Source organism: Mirounga angustirostris, unplaced genomic scaffold, assembly GCF_029215605.1.
Source record: "Mirounga angustirostris isolate CCGP_5_RB_7025 unplaced genomic scaffold, mMirAng1.0.hap1 SCAF_3, whole genome shotgun sequence".
In the NCBI taxonomy this organism is placed as follows: Eukaryota; Metazoa; Chordata; class Mammalia; order Carnivora; family Phocidae; genus Mirounga; species Mirounga angustirostris.
The window spans coordinates 139,349,510-139,372,993 of NW_026991711.1; the positions used below are offsets into that span (position 1 = coordinate 139,349,510).

Genomic DNA, 23,484 nt, shown 5'->3' on the forward strand with positions numbered 1-23,484 from the left:
TGACTACAGAATACCACAAAGTTTTATTGCCATTTAAACAAAGAAGCCATAACAGTTAAATGAGCTCAAGAAATAGGTTTCAGTATCACAAGGTGCCAGCTGTAAAGAGTTATGGCTAATTGAATATGGAACTCCTGCTTAATCAGATAACTGCTCTGCTATTTCCAAATGAAATGCCATTTCCATACTGCCTGAAAATGGCCCATTTTATTGGTAACCAGAGAAAACAATATAAACTGTAAATAACATTAAGTGCTCTGTTTACCCATTCCAGGCACTGAAGTAGCAGGGGATCCAAGACGTCTTGGTAACACATTTGATGACAGGGCTGGAGTAACAGTTCTTTCTGGGGGTCCACCAGGGGCTGAACTGTCCTTTGGTGGTCCAGGAGATACTGGAACTTGTGGAGGAGGGCCCTGGCTAGAGCTTGTGGGTGTTGGAGAAAGGTTTCTCTGAACTGCAGTTCGCTGACGAATCTCTGAGAATAAGAATTAAAAAGTGCATTTTTTATTTAATATCCATTTTAGCCAATACCACAAAATGATTCACGTTTAATAAAGTTTTGTAGCACCAGAAAGCATCTGTAGGGTCAAAACTTCTTGTAATAAGAAGTTTATAAGATGTAACATTGAAAACTGACTATAACAGAGTACTCCATTTCTGACCCTACACTCCCAACTGGATATATTTACACAAAAGTCTTGATCTATCTAGAGATACCACTTTTCAAAATAAATTCAAATAAAATAAAATCATAACCCAATTATGTGTCATGTCTTTTCACAGAAATCCTTCCTAATTTATGATAAAGGAAAGTAAGTTTATCAGAATTTGTGAAAACTCTGATGAAAATGGCAGATTTGTTTCTTCAAGAAAAATGTTAATTCTAAGAAATGAGTGAATAAGTATATTCTGGAATTATCAAATAATTTATGAGATATTTAATCTAAGTAGTCATAGAAATGCTGAAAAAGTAGTCTTTACTATTAGGTACTATTCCCAATCTCCTTTATACTATTACTGTCTTTTTGGTAATTTTTTTTTTTTTGCCAATACATTCAATAAAGGAAAACTTCCACTCTACATAAGCAGTATCATCATAAATAAGTCTTATCTTTTAGTTGCAGAAATTACAAGATTTTCTGTAACAGGGCTGGTAAATGTGCCAAATCCAGGCTCCCGCTCCTTTTAGTAGTTTTATTAAAACACGGCAACACTCTTTTGTTTACATATTGTCTACAGCTGCTTTAGAAGAGCTGAGCATTTTTACAAGAGATCACATGGCTGTTAGAGCCATTTACTGTATTTACTATCTGGCCCTTTACAGAAAATTTCATGATCCCCTAACTCCATAACACAAAATCCAGTTCTATCATTTCCCCTCCCCACCAATATCTTACTTGAATGTCAATGGTAAGATCTCAAGAAGTGCTTATTGCTTTTTAAATCTACATATCACCTTAAATTATCACAAATCCTGAAATAGTAGGCTGAAACTAAAGAAGTTAAATTTTAATTGGCATGACTGGTAAAAATGCATACTTCCAGCAGCAAAAAATTTTAAATTTGGACTCTATTTGGCAGTTAAAGATTTTCATGAAGAGTTCATTGCAACTAAAAGTACAGCTCTAGCATCAGGTTTCAGTTCACTACAATCTAGCAGAAAAGTTTGGTTAGAATCTTGGCTGTAGCTTATAGCAGCATTACATGACTTCAGATGGGTTAACTTCACTAAACCTCTCTTCTTTACCTGTAAATTTAGCATAATAATATTAACTCATAGAATTGTTATAAGGATTAAATGATGTTTGTATTGATAGCTCCCATTTATCGAATACATATTTCAGATGACAGTGTTTTCACATAAAATATTTTCTTTTAACTTTAAAAAGTTTTTTTTTAAGATTTTATTTATTTATTTGAGAGAGAGAGAGAGAGCACGCACACAAAAGCAGGGGAAGTGGCAGAGGGAGAGAAGCAGGCTCCCTCCTCAGGAGCCCAACATGGGGCTCGATCCTAGGGCCCTGGGACCATGACCTGAGCTGAAGGCAGACGCTTAACCAACTGAGCCACCCAGGTGCCCCCACACAAAGTATTTTCAAATGACCAGTTAGTGAGCTTACTAAGACAAACTAATTTTCCTCTGGCTCTTAATTTAGTCTCTAACCTAGCCACTGAAATAATAAATTACAAGCAGATCATCATGATATAAATGGAACTACCTTTATATCTGGCTATTTTCCACGCAGTTTATATAGAATTTTCAGATCTTACCTGATCTAACTGTATCCTAATATCTCCTGCGAATTAGCTGGTTACTTAATTATCTTTTACTCACAAGGAACACCTTAAAAGGTGGTTACACATTGGGAAAGCCATGAAATGCTGCAAAAGGTATTGAGGGGCCCCTGGCTGGCTCAGATGGGAAAGCATGCAACTCAATCTCAGGGTTGTGAATTGAAGCCCCACATTGGGCATGGAGCCTACTTAAAAAAAAAAAAAAAAATGCTACAAAAGGTACTAAGATCATTGAAATTATATTAAGATTTGGTCATTTAAATTAATTTTATTTTTTTTTAAGATTTTATTTATTTATTCATGAGAGATAGAGAGAGAGAGAGAGAGGCAGAGGCAGAGGGAGAAGCAGGCTCCCCGCAGAGCAGGGAGCCCGATGCGGGACTCAATCCCAGGACCCCGGGATCATGACCTGAGCTGAAGGCAGACGCTTAACTGACTGAGCCACCCAGGCGTCCCTAAATTAATTTTTTTAAAAAAAAGGTATCAGGGCACCTGGGTGGCTCAGTCGTTAAGCGTCTGCCTTCGTTCGGCTCAGGTCCTGATCCCAGGGTCCTGGGATTGAGCCCTGCATCAGGCTCCCTGCTCAGTGGGAAGCCTGCTTCTCCCTCTCCCACTCCCCCTGCTTGTGTTCCCTCTCTCACTGTGTCTTTCTCTGTCAAATATATAAATAAAATCTTAAAAAAAAAAAACACAAAAAACAAAAACAAGGTATCAAATACTGTAAATCATTTTTTAGCCAATTTTCAGCTAAAACATAACTACAAAATGACATTTTTCTTCCAGATAAATAAAAGTTTAACATGTATCAAATTATATTAAAAGTAGTTATTATTCTTTCACTTCTTGAACAAAGACTTGAAATTGCTTTCTCTGAATGTGCATCTACCCTGGGACAATTAAGGTACCCTTTTAACATACATCACTCATATCACTAATGAACTACTGAAAGTTGAGGTCTATAACTAGCTAGGTTAACAAAGGACACCATGTCTAGCATTCCACGAAAGAGACTTGGCTTAATAATTTCTGAATCTAAATTTAGACAGAAAAATGACATAAAAGAGTCAGGAAAGGGAGAAAACATAGTTTCATTGTTTTCAAAGGAAAAGCAAGTAACAGTTACAATATCAATAGGTGAAAATAGCTAGCAATACAACACCAAGTCTATATTTGGTAAGGTGTTATGAAATATTCTGGTAGTCTCAATTTAAAACATCTAAGATTTATCATTTAAATCATCTAAGATTTGCCATTCACAAATACTCTGTAATACAGTAACTCTAAAAACTTTGTTATTCAACAAAGTATTTTATCGGTTATATTTAACTTTTCCTGCATTTAAATGTAAAATACCATCCCACAAAAAAGATTTACCAAGCATTTCACACCAATCTGATAAAGTATCATAAGGAGTGTTCCATAAGTTCAATTCTTGACTGGAGGATGTTTCAACATCCTTATCAGTGATCAATCACTAATTCAATAAAAATTACACCCACCAAGTATGAGTACATGTCTATATTTTTAAATTCAAAATGAAGCAAAGAGAATCTAAACGAGATTTAAAACTTCTATATTACAATAAACAAAAGAAAACAAAGTTTAAAATAATGATAAAATGGCACCTGGGTGGCTCCGTCAGTTAAAATAATGATAAAATAAGATAGTTGTTAAAAAGCACAGATTCTGCTTGAAATAAGTTAAAGACAAATACCATATGATTTCACTCACACATGGAATTTAAGAAACAAAACAGAGAGGGGAAAAAGAAGCAATCCATAAAACAGACTCTTAACTACAGAGAACAGAGGGTTGCTGTAGGAGAGGTGGGTAGGCAGGGTGGAGATGGGTTAAATGGGTGATGGGGATTAAGGACAGCACTTGTGGTGAGCACAGGGTGTTGTATGTAAGTGATGGATCACTAAATTCTACACCTGAAACTAATATTACACTGTATGTTAACTAACTGGAATTCAAATAAAAACTTGAAACTACAAAGAAAAAAAAAAGCAGACTCTGGGATCAAGCTGTGTTGATTTAAATTTCAGCTCCACCCTATTATTAGATGTACATGCAGCCTTTTCCAAGTTGCTGACAAATCTCAGTTCAGCTTCCTTTTAACAGGAATACTTACCTCTTAACTGTTGTAAAAATTAAATGAGATAAACAATGCAAAGGGCTTAACCAAAGCACAGGTACTTAATAAGTACTTAATAAGCAAAAACTATTAGAAGTAGTATTCATCTAAAGGTTCCAGAGATTACAATAAATCAAAAGCTAAGCAATCTAGAATTTCTAAAGCAAAAATTAAAATAAAGTGTAGATATTAATGTACAAATTAAATGTTTTCCTAAACTTATTTGTGAACTTATTTAAATGTGTAAATTCAAAATCTATGCAAAAACTTAAACCTACTCTAGCTTGCTCTTAAATAATTCTTGAGATAAATGTTCTATAAGACAAATAATTCTCTTGATTTATCAGATTTTTAAACACTGATTGTTTGTAGAGGGTTTTATCTTCATTTTGGTATTAAGAATAGGTAGGAAGAATACCACACTATAGGTAGGAGGCCTGGATTTTCATCCTAGCCAATACCACCAGTTCCTTATGCAAACTAAAAAAGTCTTGTATCCACTCTGGGTTTCAAATTTCTTTAAAGTGTTGGCAAAACTACAAAGACAATCCTCATATTTTCTCTAGTACTGGTCAAAGGTTTTCTCAACATTATGTCCAGTTCTAAGCCTCATAAGAAAAAGCATCAAGAAAAAGCCTTTGAATGATTCACATATGCAAAAGTGGATATTCTTAAATTTAGGGTGAATTTGGCTCTTTATAAGTGATTACTAAATGTAGTTGAGTGAGACATGGGGATATAGCTTCAGGAGAGTTTCTATTTTTAAATTTATATAAATTCTGGTCTCTATTGTTTAAATTTATATGATTCCTTTAAATAATCAAAATAAGGACCATGCACCTGGCATCTCTTCCTTTTACTTTCAAAAAGTTCTCTAAGGTCTATATTCACTGTATCATCTTCTACATATCCTACTCATAATAAGCTACTTTAAACTCAGCCCTACTTCTCTATAAATTGTTTTCTCAATAGGTGCATGACTTTTTAGTAACAAAATGACTCCATAACCTCTTCCTTTCCATAGAGGCAAAGCTTTGGGGAGGAAAGAAAGAGAGAAGGAAAGAAAGGAAAGAAGGAAGGAAGGAAGGAAGGAAGGGAGAGAGAGAGAGAGAGAGAGAGAGAAAGAAAGAAAGAAAGAGAGAAAGAGAAAGAGAGAGAGAAAGAGAGAGAGAGAGAGAAAGAGAGAAAGAGAGAGAGAGAGAGAAAGAGAGAGAAAGAGAGAAAGGAAAAGAAAAGAAAAGAAAGAAAGAAAGAAAGAAAGAAAGAAAGAGAGAAAGAGAGAAAGAGAGAAGGAAAGAAAGGAAAGAAGAAAGAAAGAAAGAAAGAAAGAAAGAAAGAAAGAAAGAAAGAGAGAGAGAAAGAAAGAAAGAAAGAGAGAAAGAGAGAAAGAGAGAAAGAGAAAGAGAGAAAGAGAGAGAGAAAGAAAAAGAAAAGAAAAGAAAAGAAAGAAAGAAAGAAAGAAAGAAAGAAAGAAAGAAAGAAAGAAAGAAAGAAAGAAACTTCCCCAACATTTCACTCCTCGACCTAACACAATCTGTTTTTTGTCCTCTTTCTTGGCTACCACAGAATCACTTACCACTGAAGGCACCATTGGTTTGGTTACCAACAAACTTATCACCATTACTGTTACAGCTATTCTTTTCAAATCCCTATTATCTGCCAGGAACTATAATAGGTGCTTAATGTGAGTTTACTAATGTCACCTAATATTTAGACCAACTCTTTGAGATAATTCCAACCCTCGGTTTTCAAAAGAAGAAACCAAAGCTCAGAAGCTAAGTAACTTGCCAAAAGTCTCACAGTAAATAAGAGATGGAGGCAGGATACAAATTCCAGTTTTTATTACAACATTGCCCTCAACTCTGTGCAACCTATCAGATTCGATGACCTCATTTGTCTTCTACTTAACTTGACCCTTTGCAGACTATGACAGCAGATGCCATCCCTACTACACTTCAACTTTCTAGACACCAGTATAGTTCTGCTTTGAGCTCTAATCATTCCTTCTGTCTTTTTCCTGAGTTCCTCCTTTCTCCCTCTACCCTTAAATTTAATTCCCGGGGGTTCTGCCATAGCCTTCTTACTCTATTTTCTCTCCCTGGGCAATTTCATTCAATCCCATGGTTTGAAGAACTATCATCTATAAGTCCCAATGATTCCTAATTGTTCCTATAACCTTAACCTTTTTCCTGAGCTCCATATAAAATAATCAATTACCTATAAACCATACTACCTGGATGTCACTTGCCTCAATAAAGCCAAAAGCAAATCCATCGTTTTCTACATAAACCTACTACTCCAATTCTTATGTTTCTTATCTTGCTTAAAACACCAACATCTAACCAGTTGCCTGGACCCCTCCTCCCACTCCCCACTATGCAAATCTTGTCAGTCTACTCTTAAATCTTAATTATCTTTTAAATCTCTTCTTTTTCAACTCCTTTGCCACAACTTTATGTAGTGCAGGCCTTTACCTCTTTCCTGCATTAGAACATATCCTAATCAATTCCATGTCTTCAGCCTTGCTCTCTCCAATCCATTCTATATTACAAAAAAAAAAAAAAAAAGGTGTTCTAAAATGCAAAGCCTCCAGAGGCTTTCCGTGTTGCATATAAGATAAAGTCCCAAACTCCATAATGTTGCATACAAAATATTTCATAATTATCCCTCCTTCACATAAACACTACCTCCCTTTTTCAGGCATATAACACTATTTGCAGTCCCTAAAGGTACCAACTTGTTTCTCTCTTCTTATCTTTGCATGTGAAGAGTCCTTTCCCAATACTTTCTCAAAGCAAATTGTTACTAAAATTTATAATGCATTATGATTTGTACCTACCTTCAGTGCAGTCCTTAGTATGTTAAGATTATTTACATGTGCGTACTCTTTTGAACCAAGAGCTCCTAGAGAAAAACTGCATCTTTGCAGCCCCAGGATTTGGCAAGTAATTAGCATAGAGTATGAGCTTAACATGTATGAAATAAATTTACTTTCCTCTTGCATTTCAATGCAACTATTTCCAACTGCCTATTACCCAACTCAGATGGTACAGTAGGCAGAATATGGCCTCCCAAACATGTCCACATCCTCATCCTCAGAACCTATGTATGTTATGCTACATACAAGGGGAATTAAGATGCAGACAGAATTAAGACTGTTCATCAGCTAAATATGTGTTGCCTGCTACATTGAGAATTTCAGCCTAACTTCAGATCATACAAACAAGTTACCTTCAAGCAGAAAATATGCTAATCACATATACCATTTGCCAGCCTCTAGTTTACTATTTCATTCTTCTGCTTTTTAAATTAAGAATATATTTTGCTTATATTATTTATAAACAATCCAATTTAAAAATAAGCAGACGACCTGAGTAGACATTTTTCCAAGGAAGACATACAGATGGCCAACAGACATATGAAAAGAAACTCAACATCACTAATCATCAAGGAAATGAATATCAACACCACAATGAGATATCACCTCACACTAGTCAGAATGGCTAGTATCAAAAAGACAAGAAATAACAAGTGTTGGCAAGGATGTGGAAGAAAGGGAACCCTTGTAAACTGCTGGTAGGAATGTAAATTGGTGCAGTCACTGTGGAAAACAGTATGGAGGTTCCTCAAAAAAATAAAAAATTAAAAGTAGAAATACCATACAACTTCCACTTCTGAGTATTTACCAGAAAAAAACAAAAACACTAATTTTCTGAAAAGTTATATGCACCCTTATGTTCAATGCATCATTGCCAAGACATAGAAGCAACCTAAGTGCACATCAGCAGATGAATGGATCAAGAAGATGTGATATAAACAGATAGATACATACATACACACACATATGCATATAGCGGAATATTACTCAGCCATCAAAAAGGATGAGATCTTGCCATTTGCAACAATACGGATGGACCTAGAGGGTATTATACTAAGTGAAATAAGTCATACAGAAAAAGGCAAGTTACCATATGACTTCACTTATATGTGGAATCTAAAAAAAAACAAAACAAATGAACAAACAAAATAAAAAATAGACTCATAAATACAAAGAACAAACTGGTGGTTGCCAGAGAATGGGGGCAGGGAGGCAAAATAGGTGAAGAGGATTAAGAGATACAAATTTACAATTATAAAACAAAGAAGTCACTGGGATGAAAAGTACACTATAGGGAATATAGTCAACAATATTGCAATAACTTTGTATGGTGACAGATGGTAACTACACTTAGCTTGGAGAGTCTTTTGTAATGCACACAATCGTCAAATCACTATGTTATACACCTAAAACTAATTTAATGTTGTATGTCAATTATGCTTCAATTAAAAAAAGAATATGTTTTGCTTTATAGTTCTTTATCTCAACATTTACTTTTTTTCATCACCTTGATGATTTCTTTCTACTTTAATTTGTCTCCTACCTCTTTTGACTTTAAACAACCTGTACCTTGCAGTTCATCAAGGTCCCATTTGGTAAATTACTACTTTACAACATTTAAATAAAATTCGATAATTCTAAAAAAAAAAGTTTTCTTTTATTTCCTTCAACTCAACATATTTATTAAGCAACCACTCTGAGCAAGGCACTACTGAATGGAATGCAGAGTTGCATATAGAGGTGGCAAGCAAAGATAACACAAAATCATGAAACACCAGGTAAGTGCCATAAAAAAAGGAACCAACAAAGTACCATGGAGGGTCCAAGAATGGGGAGATTAAATTCGGTGATGGGATACAGGGAGGGTTCATGGTAATGGTGGCATTTAAGAAGAACACTGAAAAATGGATGGGGATCTAAACGCCTTTGTTACCTGTACTAAGGTACATGTGGCAGTTTTATAATACAGGTCCAAAATTCTTTGATTTGCCTCCCATCAAATGGGGAAGGGAGGATGTCTATATCTCCTCCCTTGAATCTGTGCTCTGTTACCGTTTAAGCAAGAGAGTACAGGTGCCCCAGTTTTCCGGACTACTTTATGTCTCTTGGGCTGCTTGCTCTTAGAACCCAGTCACCACATTGGAGCAAGTCCAACTGACCCCATGAGAGAAGTCTATGTGGAGAGGAACTAAGTGCCAGCACCAACTTGTCAGCCATGTGTATAAGCCATCTTGACAGTATATCTTCCAGGCCCAATCAGGTAGCTCCAAGAGATGTGAGGCAGACATGAGCAATCTTTACCAAACTTGCCAACACTGCAAATTCATGAGCAAAACAAATTAATATTGTTCTAAGCCACTAAGTTTTGGGGTGGCTTGTTATACAATAGATAACTGTAACAGTATAGATATGACACTTAAGTAAAGAACACCGCAAAAAAAGTGAATTTACTGTTTTACCAGTGTTTTCCAGATTTTCTTAATCAGACATACATCCCCCAAAACAGCGAAATATGAAGTATCATTCCCTCTGCTATCAAGATCAAAAAAGATTAGTGATTTCTACTTTAATCTTTCATATATGCCATGGAACACAAGTGAGTAAACTCTAAAAACCTACTTAATAAATTATAATCCATTTTCTAGAGCCATTAAATTTTTCTGCAATACTTATTGATTTCAAATTTAGCTGTGGGAGAATAGAATTGACTTTTCTTTTGTTAATTTCATTAGTAGAGATGCAGGGTTATGTACAAAGGTAAAAAAGAATGCATATATAGCTTCCTTTGAAACAAATATAGGAGAGTCTGTAAGGATTTATAGTCATAACCTAATCCTAGAACCTTGCCATTAAGGATAATTGCACCTTTTCAAGTTCAAGCATCCCACTCTGAAACCACAGTTACCTTTCCAGATTAATTCCTCTATTATTCTTTCAATTCCAAGAGGATCTATGATCCACTGTTATTAAAGGGGTCAGCAAACTTTTTTTGTAAAGTGTTAGATAGTAAATATTTTAGGCTTTGCAGACCACATACAGTTTCTCTTGCATATTCTTATTCTTCTTTCTTATTTTTTAGAACATTTGAAAAATGTAAAACCAGTTCTAAGGTCAAGAGCCATATTAAACAGATCTTGTAGTTTGCAGACCCCTATATTAATACTACCAACACCTCTGACTGTCCATCATCCTCCTCTCATGTCCTTATTTCCCTCATGATCATCTTAGATCCCATAATACATTGTTATAATCACTCCCTTGTGAACAATTTCACCTCCCTTGCCCCTTTATCACTTCATTTAATCCATTAGGTAAAACCCCAACCTTGGTTTAGACCAACTCTCTTCCTACTCCACGCCTGTACCCATACAGCTAAACACAACTGGAAAGCATGCACAACCATGCTTTAAATTCATGACTGTCACCTAACTTACTTACTCTTTCTTTCCTTCTTCTTTCTTTTCTTCCTTCCTTCCTTTCCTTTCTTTCTTTTTCTTCCTTCCTTCCTTCCTCTTTTCCTTCTTTCTAAGTAGGGCTCCACACTGGGCGTGGAGCCCAACGTGGGGCTTGAACTCATGACCTTGAGATCAACACCTGAGCTGAGACCAAGAGTCGGATGCTTAACCAACTGAGCCACCCAGGTGCCCCAAATTCATGACTGTTAACTTTAAGTGGACATTAGTGTCCCCTGGCATTCCTACATTTTCCTAATCCATTTACTCTCTCACCCCCCAGAGATTTATTTTATATATTCTCTTCAGGCCCCCAACAACATCTTCCCCATTCTCACTCTCATTTAGAATACAGATACAATCAAAAGACAATTCCCACCACTTACCTGTATCTGCCCATGTTCTCTGTCTTCACTCCTTACTATTGACGAACTATGCACACTCCCATCAAAAGCTAACCCCCACACTTGTACACTAAATCCTATCCCTTCTTGCCTCCTTATGGACAGTCTTCCATCAACTGTGTCCACTCTTTCCATCATCAATTATTATGTGTCTTCTAGGCCATTCCCAGTAGCATACAAACATGCTATTTCTTTCATACAGCCTATGTTCACCCACATACACATAATCTTTCCCCGTCCAGCTACCCATTTTTCCATTCCCTCTTATTCAAAGATAGTCTCTTCTGTCTCCAACTTCTCTACTCCCCTATTTTCTTAAGCCCACTGTAATCAGACTCTTGCCCTCATTCTTCCACCAAAACCTTTATTTTCAAGGTCACTATGGACCTCAACATTGTTAAAATCAATGTTCAATTCTCGACTCTCAACTAACTGGCAGTATTTCTCATAGGTGATCACTACTTTGAAACACTCTCTTTAGTTAGCATCCAGGACCCCACATTCTCCAGGATTTGCTCTCACTGACCATTTCTCAGTTTCCCTTTATGGTTCCTCTTCATTACTCTCAACATCTTAAGGTTAGAGTGCTCCAGGGCAGTCTTGGTCCTTTTCTCTTTTTTCTCCATGTTTACATCCTTGGTAATCTCACGGTTTTAATACCATCCACATATTGATGATACCCAGATTAAATCTCCAACCCAGATAATTCCTGTTTGCCAGACTTATATTCTACTGCTTCCTTAAAATATCTACTTGAATGTCTGGCATCTCAAATGTACATGTCCAAAATGAAACCCTGTTCTTCACCACATCACCTCAAACTTCCCTTTTCCCTAAAAAGTGTTCCTCTTGCAATTTATAACATCTTGGTAAATGACAATTCCATCTTCGCAGTTACTCAGGCCAAAATCCTAAGTTATCTCTGATTCCTCCTTCTCCCACCCCATATCCAATCCATCAGGAAATCTTCTGGGTTCGAGCTTCAAAATATATGCAGAATCCGACTACTTCTTAAACCACCTCCACTGTTACTAAAGGTCCAAGGTCCAAGCCAACATCAATGCTTTCCTAGATTACTATAATAGGTTCCCAAGTAGTCTCCCTGCTTCTACCTTTGCTCCCTTTACAGCCTCAATAGAGTAACCTTCCCTTTAAAACATAATTTAGCTCATGTCAATCCTCTGCTCAAAACAAAAACCAAATTTTTTTAAAGTAATTGAAAACTGAAATTCTTACAATGGTCTACACTCGATAAGGCCCTACATGGTATGATCCTTTCTTTCCTCTCTTACTGCCCCTCCTACTAGTCTCCCCATTGTTCAATCCAGTGCAGCCATACTGGTCTTGTTATTTCCAGAGCAATCTGGGCCTGCTGTCTACTCAGTCTTTGCACTTGCCAATTCCTCTGTCTGCAGTGTTCTCCCTTCAGATATCTGCATGGCTCATTCCCTCACTTCTTTCATATCTTTGGTCAATTTATCAATGTGGCTTTCCCTGATAACCCTTATTTAAAACTTCAACCCACGCACCTTACCCAAGGCACTCCCTATTCTGCATTATTTCATTTTCCTCCATCTAACATTTTATATATAAACATATATATATGGCTATTTCACGCACACACACACACAGACACAAACACACACACAGTTTTTGTTTGTTTTGTTCCCTATTATGTCCCCAGGGCCTAAAACAATGCCTGGCAAAGAGCACACACTCAAGTAAACATTTATTGAAAAAAATAATAATAATAAAATAAAAAACAAATCAGAGATTAGTACATAGAAGTCAAATTTATTCCTGCAGGGCAATTAAAACTTTGAAAAGAAATGTAATTTCTTACCAACCCCAAATATCTCAATTTTTTTTTTCTAGAATCTATTCAGAAAATTACACTGGCAAATACCATTTTTTCATTAAATCCAAACTTTATTACTTTTTTTTTTTTCAGTAGGCTCTACGCCAAGCATGGAGCCCAACACAGGGCTTGAACTCATGACCCTGAGATCAAGACCTGAGCTGAGATCAAGAGTTGGACATTTAACAGACAATGCCACACAGGCGCACCCCCAAACTTCATTACTTTTTAATCTGCTAAGGACAAAGCCTTCCCGACTCTCAGTCTATGATTCCTACAGAACTAGAATAAATGCTCAACACCGAAGTACCATATCATTCTATTAAATGTAAATATGTATATATACACATATATCTACCTTTTATGTCCATTTATTCCTTCATATCAAATGATAACACTGATTTTCTAAGATTAAGCAACCACTAATAAAAATTCCTTATAAAAAAGGGGTCAGGACTGTACTGTCAAGGTCATGGAAACCAGGAGAGTCTGAGAAACTGGCACAGCCAAAAAGCCTAAGACATGTCAACTAAATGTAATATGGTATCCTGGATGAGATCCTGAAACAGAAAAAGGACATGAGATAAAAAGCTAAGGAAATCTGAATAAACTATGGACTTTAAATTAATAATAGTGAATCAATAGTGGTTCATTAATTTTAGCAAATGTACTATGTTATTAATGTAAGATGTCGGAAGCTTGGTACAAGGGTATATGGGAATTCTTTGTACTACCTTTGCAATTTTTCTATAAATCTAAAAATATTCTAAAAGATTAACTTTATTAAAAAGGAGGAGATGGTCAGGTTAGTATTGTGTCCAGTAAATATCACACTCCTTTTAGTGTTAAACCTAAGCAAATCAAAGAACACTATTCTCAAATTTTATAATCAATCTCAGTATAATATATATCATTAGCACTAAGTAATAAAAAATAAAAGATACCTTATACACATGAATCACAGTTCTGGTTCAGCAATCATGCAAGAAAGCTAGTAAAATATATATATGTACTTATTTTACTAGCTCTCTTGCATTACACACACACACACATATTTAGTACTTTTTCCCCCTCTTTCTATTTCAGTTCAGAAACAGGGAAAAGACAAGAAAGGGAGGAAGAGAGAGGGAGAGAGGAGAAAGAGGGGAAGGAAAGAAAGAATGAATGAACAATGGTTCAAGCAAAGACATAAATATTTGACTAAATTCACAGGAACACAGAACTTAAACATAAATAGAATGTATGACTAAGTCACCTACAAAATGATAGGAACCTAAAAGAGATCTGAAAAGATTAAACAAACAAAACTCAATTATAATTCTCAAAAACTAGAATGAAGTTGAGATATAGTTTAGAATTTTTTTAAATAAGGAAAAAATTTTGAACACCAATTAATTACTTACAGACCTGGAAGAACTAGTAATACTAGAATAGGACACTCCAGAAGAAATATTTTTTAAAGAAAAAAAAGCTTACAAGCTTAAGGTAAAAAACCATATTATATTCATCTCTGTATTCTCCATGATGTTTGCACCTAAGAATTATTTAAAACATCTTTTAAATAAACAATTCATTTATATTATAGCTAAGGGTTAATTTTCCCTAAAAGGATATCCAAAAGCAGTGCCACAGGAATCAAGAGCAGAGAGACCAGCAATGGTTTTTCTATAACTACAATATGACATCAGAAGGAAAAAAATGTATTTGGGTTTCAAAAGCTTCTAAAGAAAAATGAATTTAATTCTTCAAGGAAATTATGTTCCCTAAATATTAATAAATACTTAAGAATGTCAGTAAAGAGGTCATATGTCTTTTTTAATGAGAACAGATTTTTTTAAGTAACAGCAACAGCTTTCTGCAAAATATCACATTTAAAAATATATTTCCTCAAGTTAAAATAAAGTATTTTTGAAAAGTAAGTGCCAGTTATACAAAATACCATAAAAATTATAGAAACCTGGCCTGTAGACCACTCTTTTTAAAATTACTAGAAAGTATAAATTATAGAAAAATTTAAACAGATTATGAAGGCAGGAGTTTCAGTGCAAGTATCTAATTTATTTTAATCATATGTAAACTTTTACATTCATCAAAACATCAGGCTTATATTTCTATAAACCAAATCCTACTTATAGAAAATGGGAGTGGGTGGGATTCTTCCCATATAGCTCTGCCAATCAGAAAACCTAAAACTATTTTGGCTTATTTAGTACCCATGGTCTTTGTGGACATTTATAAAAGAATTGACTTCTCCAAGTTCTAAATGTCATTCTAACACTATAAACCAAGTTACAATTCTGATGATTTATAAGAATAAAAGTTATTTTTAAAAATAATATATTCTATATTACAACAAATGCCTTATAAACTATATTATTATATTCTAGAGAAGAGAACAAAGAGGAAAGCCAATGCAAACTCAAAAATATCTTTTCACATGTCAGTCTTAGAATTACTTCATGTAGCCACTTAAAATAATGACTTTTTAACTTTTACATAATATTTAATGATATAATAATGATGGTTTCTCTAATAATCTGGTAATAAAACTTCAAAAAGAGAGTTAATGTTATTATATAGCAGTAATTCCAATTTTTTCTAAATTATTAGAAATTCAAAATTTCTAAATTATGTTATCTTCCTAAAGTATTTAGAAGAAACTTCAAGCTTGACAAAAATCTTCATTAAATTCCTCAAAAATAAATCATAAAAATGTAAGAATTTTTTAAAGATTTATTTATTTATTTGAGAGAGAAAGAGAGAGTGAGAGCATGGAGGGGAGGGGCAGAAGGATAGGGAGAGAGAAACTTAAGCAGACTCCATACTGAGTGTAGAGCCCGGAAGCTGGGCTCAATATCACGACCCTGAGATCATGACCTGAGCCAAAATCAAGAGTCGGATGCTTAACCAACTGAGCCACCGAGGTGCCCCTGTAAGAATTTTCACAAGGTATTCTAAGAGATTCTTATTTGAAAGGGGAAAAAAACCTTACAAAATACTGGTGAAATTGTTTAAATTTCAAAAGCTTAAAACCAATTACATATTTAATCTCAACAGATAACATCTTTACTTTTCAACATATTCCTGAAAAATCAAAATGAAATATATTTATTGCCATCCACTCCAAGTCATAACCCATGTTACCAAACATGAATTCATATAAAAGCATTCTACGTAAGTTTTTACACACCTCTATCACACTTTTGAACTCACTTGGATAAATATGGATCTTTCCAACAGCAGCAGCAGTTTCTACAAAGTTATTTACCTTGTCCAGGTCTTGCAGTTACAGCTGCTCCAGCAGATGGCGGCTCAAACTCCTGTCAATTACGATAACATTATTACAGTGACCTAATATAATGCACTATTTATAATAAAATAGCAGTGATATTACAGCCTTACCTTTGCTTTCTTTGAGTCTGGATCAAACCTTTCAAGAATTAATTTAGCCGTTTTATAAGTTTCTTTTTCCATGACCTCTTCAAGCTACGAACAAAAATTTCCATAAATTGTCACACTTTAAAACATACACAACTTATTTTTGTAAGTCCTATTCCGAAAGTGTTCAAGTACAATGCTTAAACAGCATATAATATATCCAGATAGCATCAAAGACTTCCTACATTCAAATAATTAAAATCCAGATTTTAAAATGGCTTCTAACCTCTAATATGTTACTTGTATTTAACAGCTTTACTGCAAGGAAATACCAAATACTGCTAATTGTTTACATATAATGAGGAGAATAATTACATGCACCAACTTCAATAATGGAATGTGCAAAAATCTATCAGCCTTCATTATTGGAAGTTATTAGACATGACAAGCAAATGACAGGCAATTCTTCAGATTTATTTCCTCATAGCACTTAATGCTATTAATTTAAAGAAGGTCGTTAGCCAAGAGGTTTACAAAATAAAATCTCTGTGCCAATTAACTGCTGTCAGCATCGATTTTAGATTATTTATTAGCAGAAGCAATTAGCTTGCTGCAAATGCAGTGAAAACTCACTAACTGGGAGAACAGCCATGGAATTTGCTCAAATGACTTTAAAAGCTGAAGCTCACCCTTTTTTACTTAGATTCAAACAACTTTAGAGGGAAAGAAACCATAGTAAGAATTTAAGTAAAAATTTAACTGAGTTCTATACACACACTAGGGACTGTAATTAAAACAGTTCATTATTATGGCATTTTATTTACAATACACTCAAGCCACTCTATGGCTTAATACAGGGTTTAATTTAAAAAGCAATAACTAGTAAACTATCATTTTAGCAGCTATGGCCCAGTATCAGAAAAAGTTTAATTTTAGTACAAGACAGTTGTATTATGATGAATAGCTAATGTGTAGAAGAAAATGCTTTGTAAAAACTGGAATAGGACCTTTTCCTTCTCAGTGGCCCCTGATAGCCACTTAGATTCATTAAATGTCATATTTATTCAAAAGGTCATTTATTTTAGAATACAACACAGAGCACATTTACCAAGTTAAAAAATAGAGTTAAAAATATGCTACCCAATAGTAGTTAATGGATTCCTCATGGAATGCTAAGTGCTTAGATGAATGATTTAACCTTGGTTTAGTGAAACTAAACATTTTCCTAATTATTTCAAAACTATGATAAATTCTCAAAACAAGTAAGTTTAATGTTCCGATGTAAAGGAAATGTTTGCAGTGTCACTTTAGAGTTGAGAAAAACTGGGAATCAAGATAGAAAAAGGACATAGCATATATCCCTAAATCTACATAGTCTATATGGAATCTACATGGAATATCAATGAACTAAATCCCTGATCTCTACAAATTAATTTTTGATGTTTTAGACCACTGTTGTGGCAAAAGAACTTTATGGAATGACAGAAATGGTTTTTATCTTCACAATACAGTAACCACTAAACCGTATGTGACAAATGTTGCTTGTGCAACTGAGGGATGCAATTGTAGTTTTATTCCATTTTAAACAATGTAAATTTAAAAGATACATGGGGCTTTTGGCCACTGATGTGGACAGCACAGTTCTAGACGAAGATGACTGCTAGACTTAAAAAGATTAGATAACACTGTGATTTTTAAAACAACACAGAAAACTCAAAACCAAAATGCAATTTCATCAAATGATTGCAACACTTGGTACATCATTCAGCAAATATTCATGTTTATGTCTATGTTCATGTAAAGTATCTTCAATAAAGTCATTTTTTAAAGCACTAAAAGATGTAAATATATTCTCCTTTTCTTTAGCACTTCTAACAAAAATTTTTCACATAATAGCTTAATTAACACATGTATCCATACATATTTTAAGTGAATAACTTCTTTTAAATAGAGACATTCTGACCAGTGTAGAAAACATAAACTTTAAACTCTGAAGTCAGAAAAAATCTGGGTTCAAAGCACATCTCCATTCTTAATTACCTAGAAAGACTGAGCAATTCCACTGCCCTCGGTTTCTCTTTTTGTAAAGCAGATACACTAATATTTTCTTCATAGCACTGTTAGGCACTTTAAATATAATAAGATAAAGAGCCTATAACAGTACCTAACACAATAACACATAATCTTTAGTGATAACCCAATTATTCAGAATGGGTCTGAAAACAGCAGTGTTTCCAAATACCCAACATATTCATCCCAGGATTCAGGAATGAAATATTACATTCTCAGAATTCCCTAAGATAGAAGTTGCTTTGTGTTTTTCATAATATTTTTTTTAATTTTAAATAGTAATGAATGATATAAAGATGAGTGAATTGTTCTTCTGTGATACATTATACCAAAAGTTTCAGGGCTTTTTATTTAAAAAAGAAAATAATAAACAGTTTATTATGAATCAATATTTTGACAAGATTATATATTTCAATAACATAAAAATTATTCCTACTTGATATAGACATTTTATCATAGATAACACTAAAAGAAGGGAACATTAATACAAATGTCAGAAAAAAATTTTTAATTTTAATAGGTAATCCTACAAATATTTAATATTTAAATTATCATTCTTGAAATAAAATTTTAAAACACACAAAACATCAATTGCTCTATCCAATATTCTTGATCTTTGCTTTGTGGCAAATATTCTAGATGTAGAAAAATTTCTTTTGTTACATATTGACTGGTCAAATTATTAGGAGTGTGCCCCAAAGCATCTTCAATTCAAAGTGTTAGGGTACACATTGCATTATTTAAACTCATCTTTTTTACAATGATGAAAATACTGTCTGCTTACCCTGATTTTGGTTATACTGCTGAAATCAATATTGTTTTTTTACTAGTTCAGATTTTACAACATTTTCTGATTTCACATAGGAGTATTCCAAAATAATAGTCACATCTTTTCTCTCTGTATTTCTTCTGTTAAAGTATTTACAAAGATCTGTAGCCTACAGTGAATATTCAAATACTGGAAAATGGCAGCAAACGTTATTGGGTAATATAAAAATATAACATTTGAAACTTCCAGACTAGTGAAGTCAACAGCCCTACACAGAATTACATGCTGAACTTGCTAATTTAAGGACTTCTTTTGCTTCTAAAATTTATTTCATGGGATGTCATTCACAGGACTGTACATAAAATATACCATGTGTATAAGCTTATTATTACTTATTTGCAAGAATAACTCACCATTAACAAGAAACGGGGCCCATAAAACATAATATGGCCACAAAAGCAAGACTGACTAATTAGATTGTAAGACTTCTCTACTGCATGCTCCTGTCCTGTTCCCACAAATGTCCACATTAACCTATAGCTCAGCATGTCAGTATTTCTTGCTCTTTCTTTCAACTGGCATTAGTGGATTCCTTTGAACCAGTAACATTTGTAGTTAATTGTTAGGCTATAATACTCAGAGAATTATAACACTTCCTCCCATGTTCCTAATTTCTCAACTGATTTTTCTCAGGATTCAGAAAAACATAAATTCCTGAGAAATGCCAGAAAGGAATTACCACATACAAATACTATTCTTAAGGGGCACCTGGGTATACCTCAGTCAGTTGAGCTCAGTAAGTCGACTCTTGGTTTCCACTCAGGTCATGATTTCAGGGTCATGAGACCCAGCCCCACCTCTGGAGCCTGCTAGAGATTCTCTCCCTTCCCTTCCCTCTCCTCTCCCTCCTCCCTGATCGTCTCCCACCCCCCACACTCCCTTGTGCACTAGCACACACTCTCTGAAATAAATAAATAAAATCTAAAAAAAAAAAAAAAACAGAAATACTATTCTTGGAAAAGTACAGCATTTTCATGAACCCACTTAAATTTCGACTTGTGTTTTGATGGATCTTGATTTTGAACTGTTTTGACGGGATGCTCACAGATGCAAAGGGATTATCCACTAAACAGTAATTTTTTTTTTTAAAAGCTGAATTTTTTTTGAGTAGCAAAATGTACACATCTAAACTTGGGAGTTTTTTAGATAATTAAAGATTAATTCTTAGTTTTATTTTAATAAATAAATACATTAAGTTCTTGATTTAAAACATTGTCAAGATACTAATTTTCCTAATTTAACTTTTTAATCAATTAATAATTCACGTTCATTCTTACAAATTACACTTACACAAATTACAAATTATATTACAAATCTATTCAGAATAAAGAGATGCATCCCTAAGGAAACCACCTTTAATAAATGTCAAGTAGTAAATGTAATTTGTATTCATTTTGTTATTGAAAGAGGAGGGATAGGAGTTGGATAATTTTAGACTGACAGTTATTTTCCTACAGGCATTTCAATAATAAAAGTATTTTTAAAGCTAAAAAATGTAGAGTTTAAACTTAAATATCCATGAACAAGATCAATTTGATTACATTTAGCTTTTGTTCAAAAGTAGTGCCCCTTCTTTTTCCTCTCATTACCAGCACAATGATCAGCAAGCACCATACTCCTTACTAACTCACCCTTAACACCTATTGTTCTAAACAAAGTGTAAAGCAACTCAAACAAAGCAGCTCTATTAAGAGCTTGAGTAATAAAGGCCAGGGACTAGTTTCCAGTAGCAACAGTCATAACCAACAACAGTCAAGTCAATGCAAATTGTGTTCCCTAATTCATGAGTTGGAGCAGCCAACTTATTTTTCTTTAATCAGACTGCAAGATACATGACACACTAAACTATTCGGTAATATTGACGCCTCTTGAACCATTTAGATATAGACAACTGTTGACCCTGAACTGAATTTTCCAACTGTAAGGCCCAGATGAAGCAGCTTTATGTTGTGATTCCTTCAAGGGCTATTAAAGAAGAAGTAAATAGCTTGGCTAGTCTTTTCACAGAGTTCCAAGTCGGCTCTGTTACTTATTAAGTTTTTGCCCAATCACCTGTTCTCCAAGATTCTGCTTTCTGGTCATGTGATAGCACTGATACTGGGTCAGCTTCTCTTCACTTAAATTTTTTTTTAATTTTCTTCTTTTTTGTCTTCCTCCTTCTATTTTCTACTTTAATAAAAATTTCTCCATTTTGGTACAAGTGGGGCTTGGCTCCGATCACCTCTATCAGCTCTTCTTTTTATCACATCAGCAAACCAAGCCAATCACATCACAACTTCTATATTACTGAGAACCACTAGTATTTCCTCACTTTGAATTTCTGGCTGTTACATAATGCATGGAATGCAAGAAATATAGTAAGAAATAAGGGAATATTTCTGTTTCAGGACCATTAAAAATGTCAATGCAATGTTGATAATAACTCACAGACCACTGAAGAAGCTCAAAGAGGAAATCCCCTCGGAATTAAAGTTCCTTTATTTTTCAAGCACTTAAACCCTCAAGACCAGTGTCTTTTATTACCAATTCACAAAACAATTTTTTTTAAGCTCTAGGCCCAATGTGGGGGGTTGAACTCATAACCCGAAGATCAAGAGTTGCATGCTCTACCAACCAAGCCAGCCAGGCGCCCTCACAGAACAATTTTTACATTAATCTTAACCTTCATAATTTTTATTAGTTTCATACATAATTGTTACTTATTACATGTTACACTAAAATACATTGATCATATGCATCTGATTAAATTTCATTAAATAAGTTTCTACATAACAAGCCATTGTTATCAATTATCATTTTCATACTTCAAAAATAATTATATAAAAAAGCATATGTAAATTCAAGTCAAACACAAGTTCAATTCACTTATTAGAGAGTATGATAAAACCCTCTAAACATCTAGGGCTCTTCTTCTCTTATGCTTGGCCCCCTTTCCAAACATCTGAAGGACACATCTATCTGACCCCACAAGATACCCATGTGATCAGAGCTGCTGATAGAAAATGAAAGAAAAAAAAAATTCTTTCTTTCCCCCTTCCTTCAGCCTTTTCATGTTAAATTTGACTTTTACAACCGATCTTGATTCCCTCTCTTCTAGCCTTACCTAGCCTTATTGTGTCCAGAAAACCTGAGAAGTGACATATGTAGATGGATGATCCTTTTTAAAACCCTAATAATCAATCTGGATACCTACCTTTTTACCCTCTGCCTCATTTAATCCTCCAATGATTCATTTACTTGCCTCTCAGCTTCCAACTGCAAAGATTCTCAGATTCAAAAAAAGTCCACATAACTACTTTTCCTGTCAATCATTATTAACTAGCAAAAATATTCATAATTCAGCTTCATCATTAAAATGCTATCTAACAGCATACTTGTTACTTGGATGGTCATAATGTATAACAGATAAACACTGTTTATTCAGTTCTTATGTATTTGTTTTATATAAATTAATTTTAAATAAGTTAACTTACTATTTTTTTCTTCTGGGATTTTAAATCATCCAGTGCTTCATCTAGAAAACAAGATTTAAATCAAAGCTAAATCAGATATTAAGATACTTAGATACCTTAAAAATAGTATGCCAAATAATATATATTAAGCAACCATAAGAAAACTTTCTTATCTTAGAATTTCTCACTGATGTGTACAGACAAAAATTATCTCAATCTTTATACATATATATTTCATATTGTTGCGTATATATTACAAAGCTAAGTAGGGAAAAATTGACTTTATATAGAATAAAACTTTTTTTTTTTTAAGATTTTATTTATTTGACACAGAGAGACACAGCGAGAGAGGGAACACAAGCAGGGGGAATGGGAGAGGGAGAAGCAGGCTCCCCGTGGAGCAGGGAGCTGGATGCAGGGCTCGATCCCAGGACTCTGGGATCATGACCTGAGTCGAAGGCAGACGCTTAACGACTGAGCCACTCAGGCACCCCACAGAATAAAACAACTTCCAAAATTTAAAAAGACCTAAACATTTTATCAAATAGAATAAGTAATTATTAATTTTTAAATTTATAAATAAAATTATTACTTCTTCATTAAAGTTCTAGAGTAGCAAACATCTGAATACCCAAATCAAAGTATATTATTTATGTAAAAATCCAAATACAAACTTATACAAAGATTTTACTATAATTTTTCAAAATATTTTAGTTTTTAATGTGTTA

The 23,484-nt window shown here is 34.1% G+C and overlaps 1 protein-coding gene across 3 annotated transcripts in view; it reads right to left on the reverse strand.

The window, feature by feature from the left end:
* LNPK (lunapark, ER junction formation factor) overlaps positions 1–23,484 on the reverse strand; it is a 78,741-nt gene that overhangs the window by 19,923 nt on the left and 35,334 nt on the right. For all 3 annotated transcript variants that reach the window (XM_045868481.3, XM_045868482.2, XM_045868480.3), the window contains exons 6-9: positions 22,778–22,818; positions 16,430–16,513; positions 16,296–16,347; positions 266–478 (exon numbers count right to left, since the gene is read on the reverse strand). In XM_045868481.3, coding sequence (XP_045724437.1) covers positions 266–478; positions 16,296–16,347; positions 16,430–16,513; positions 22,778–22,818 — 390 coding nt within the window. The remainder of the gene's footprint in view (positions 1–265; positions 479–16,295; positions 16,348–16,429; positions 16,514–22,777; positions 22,819–23,484) is intronic.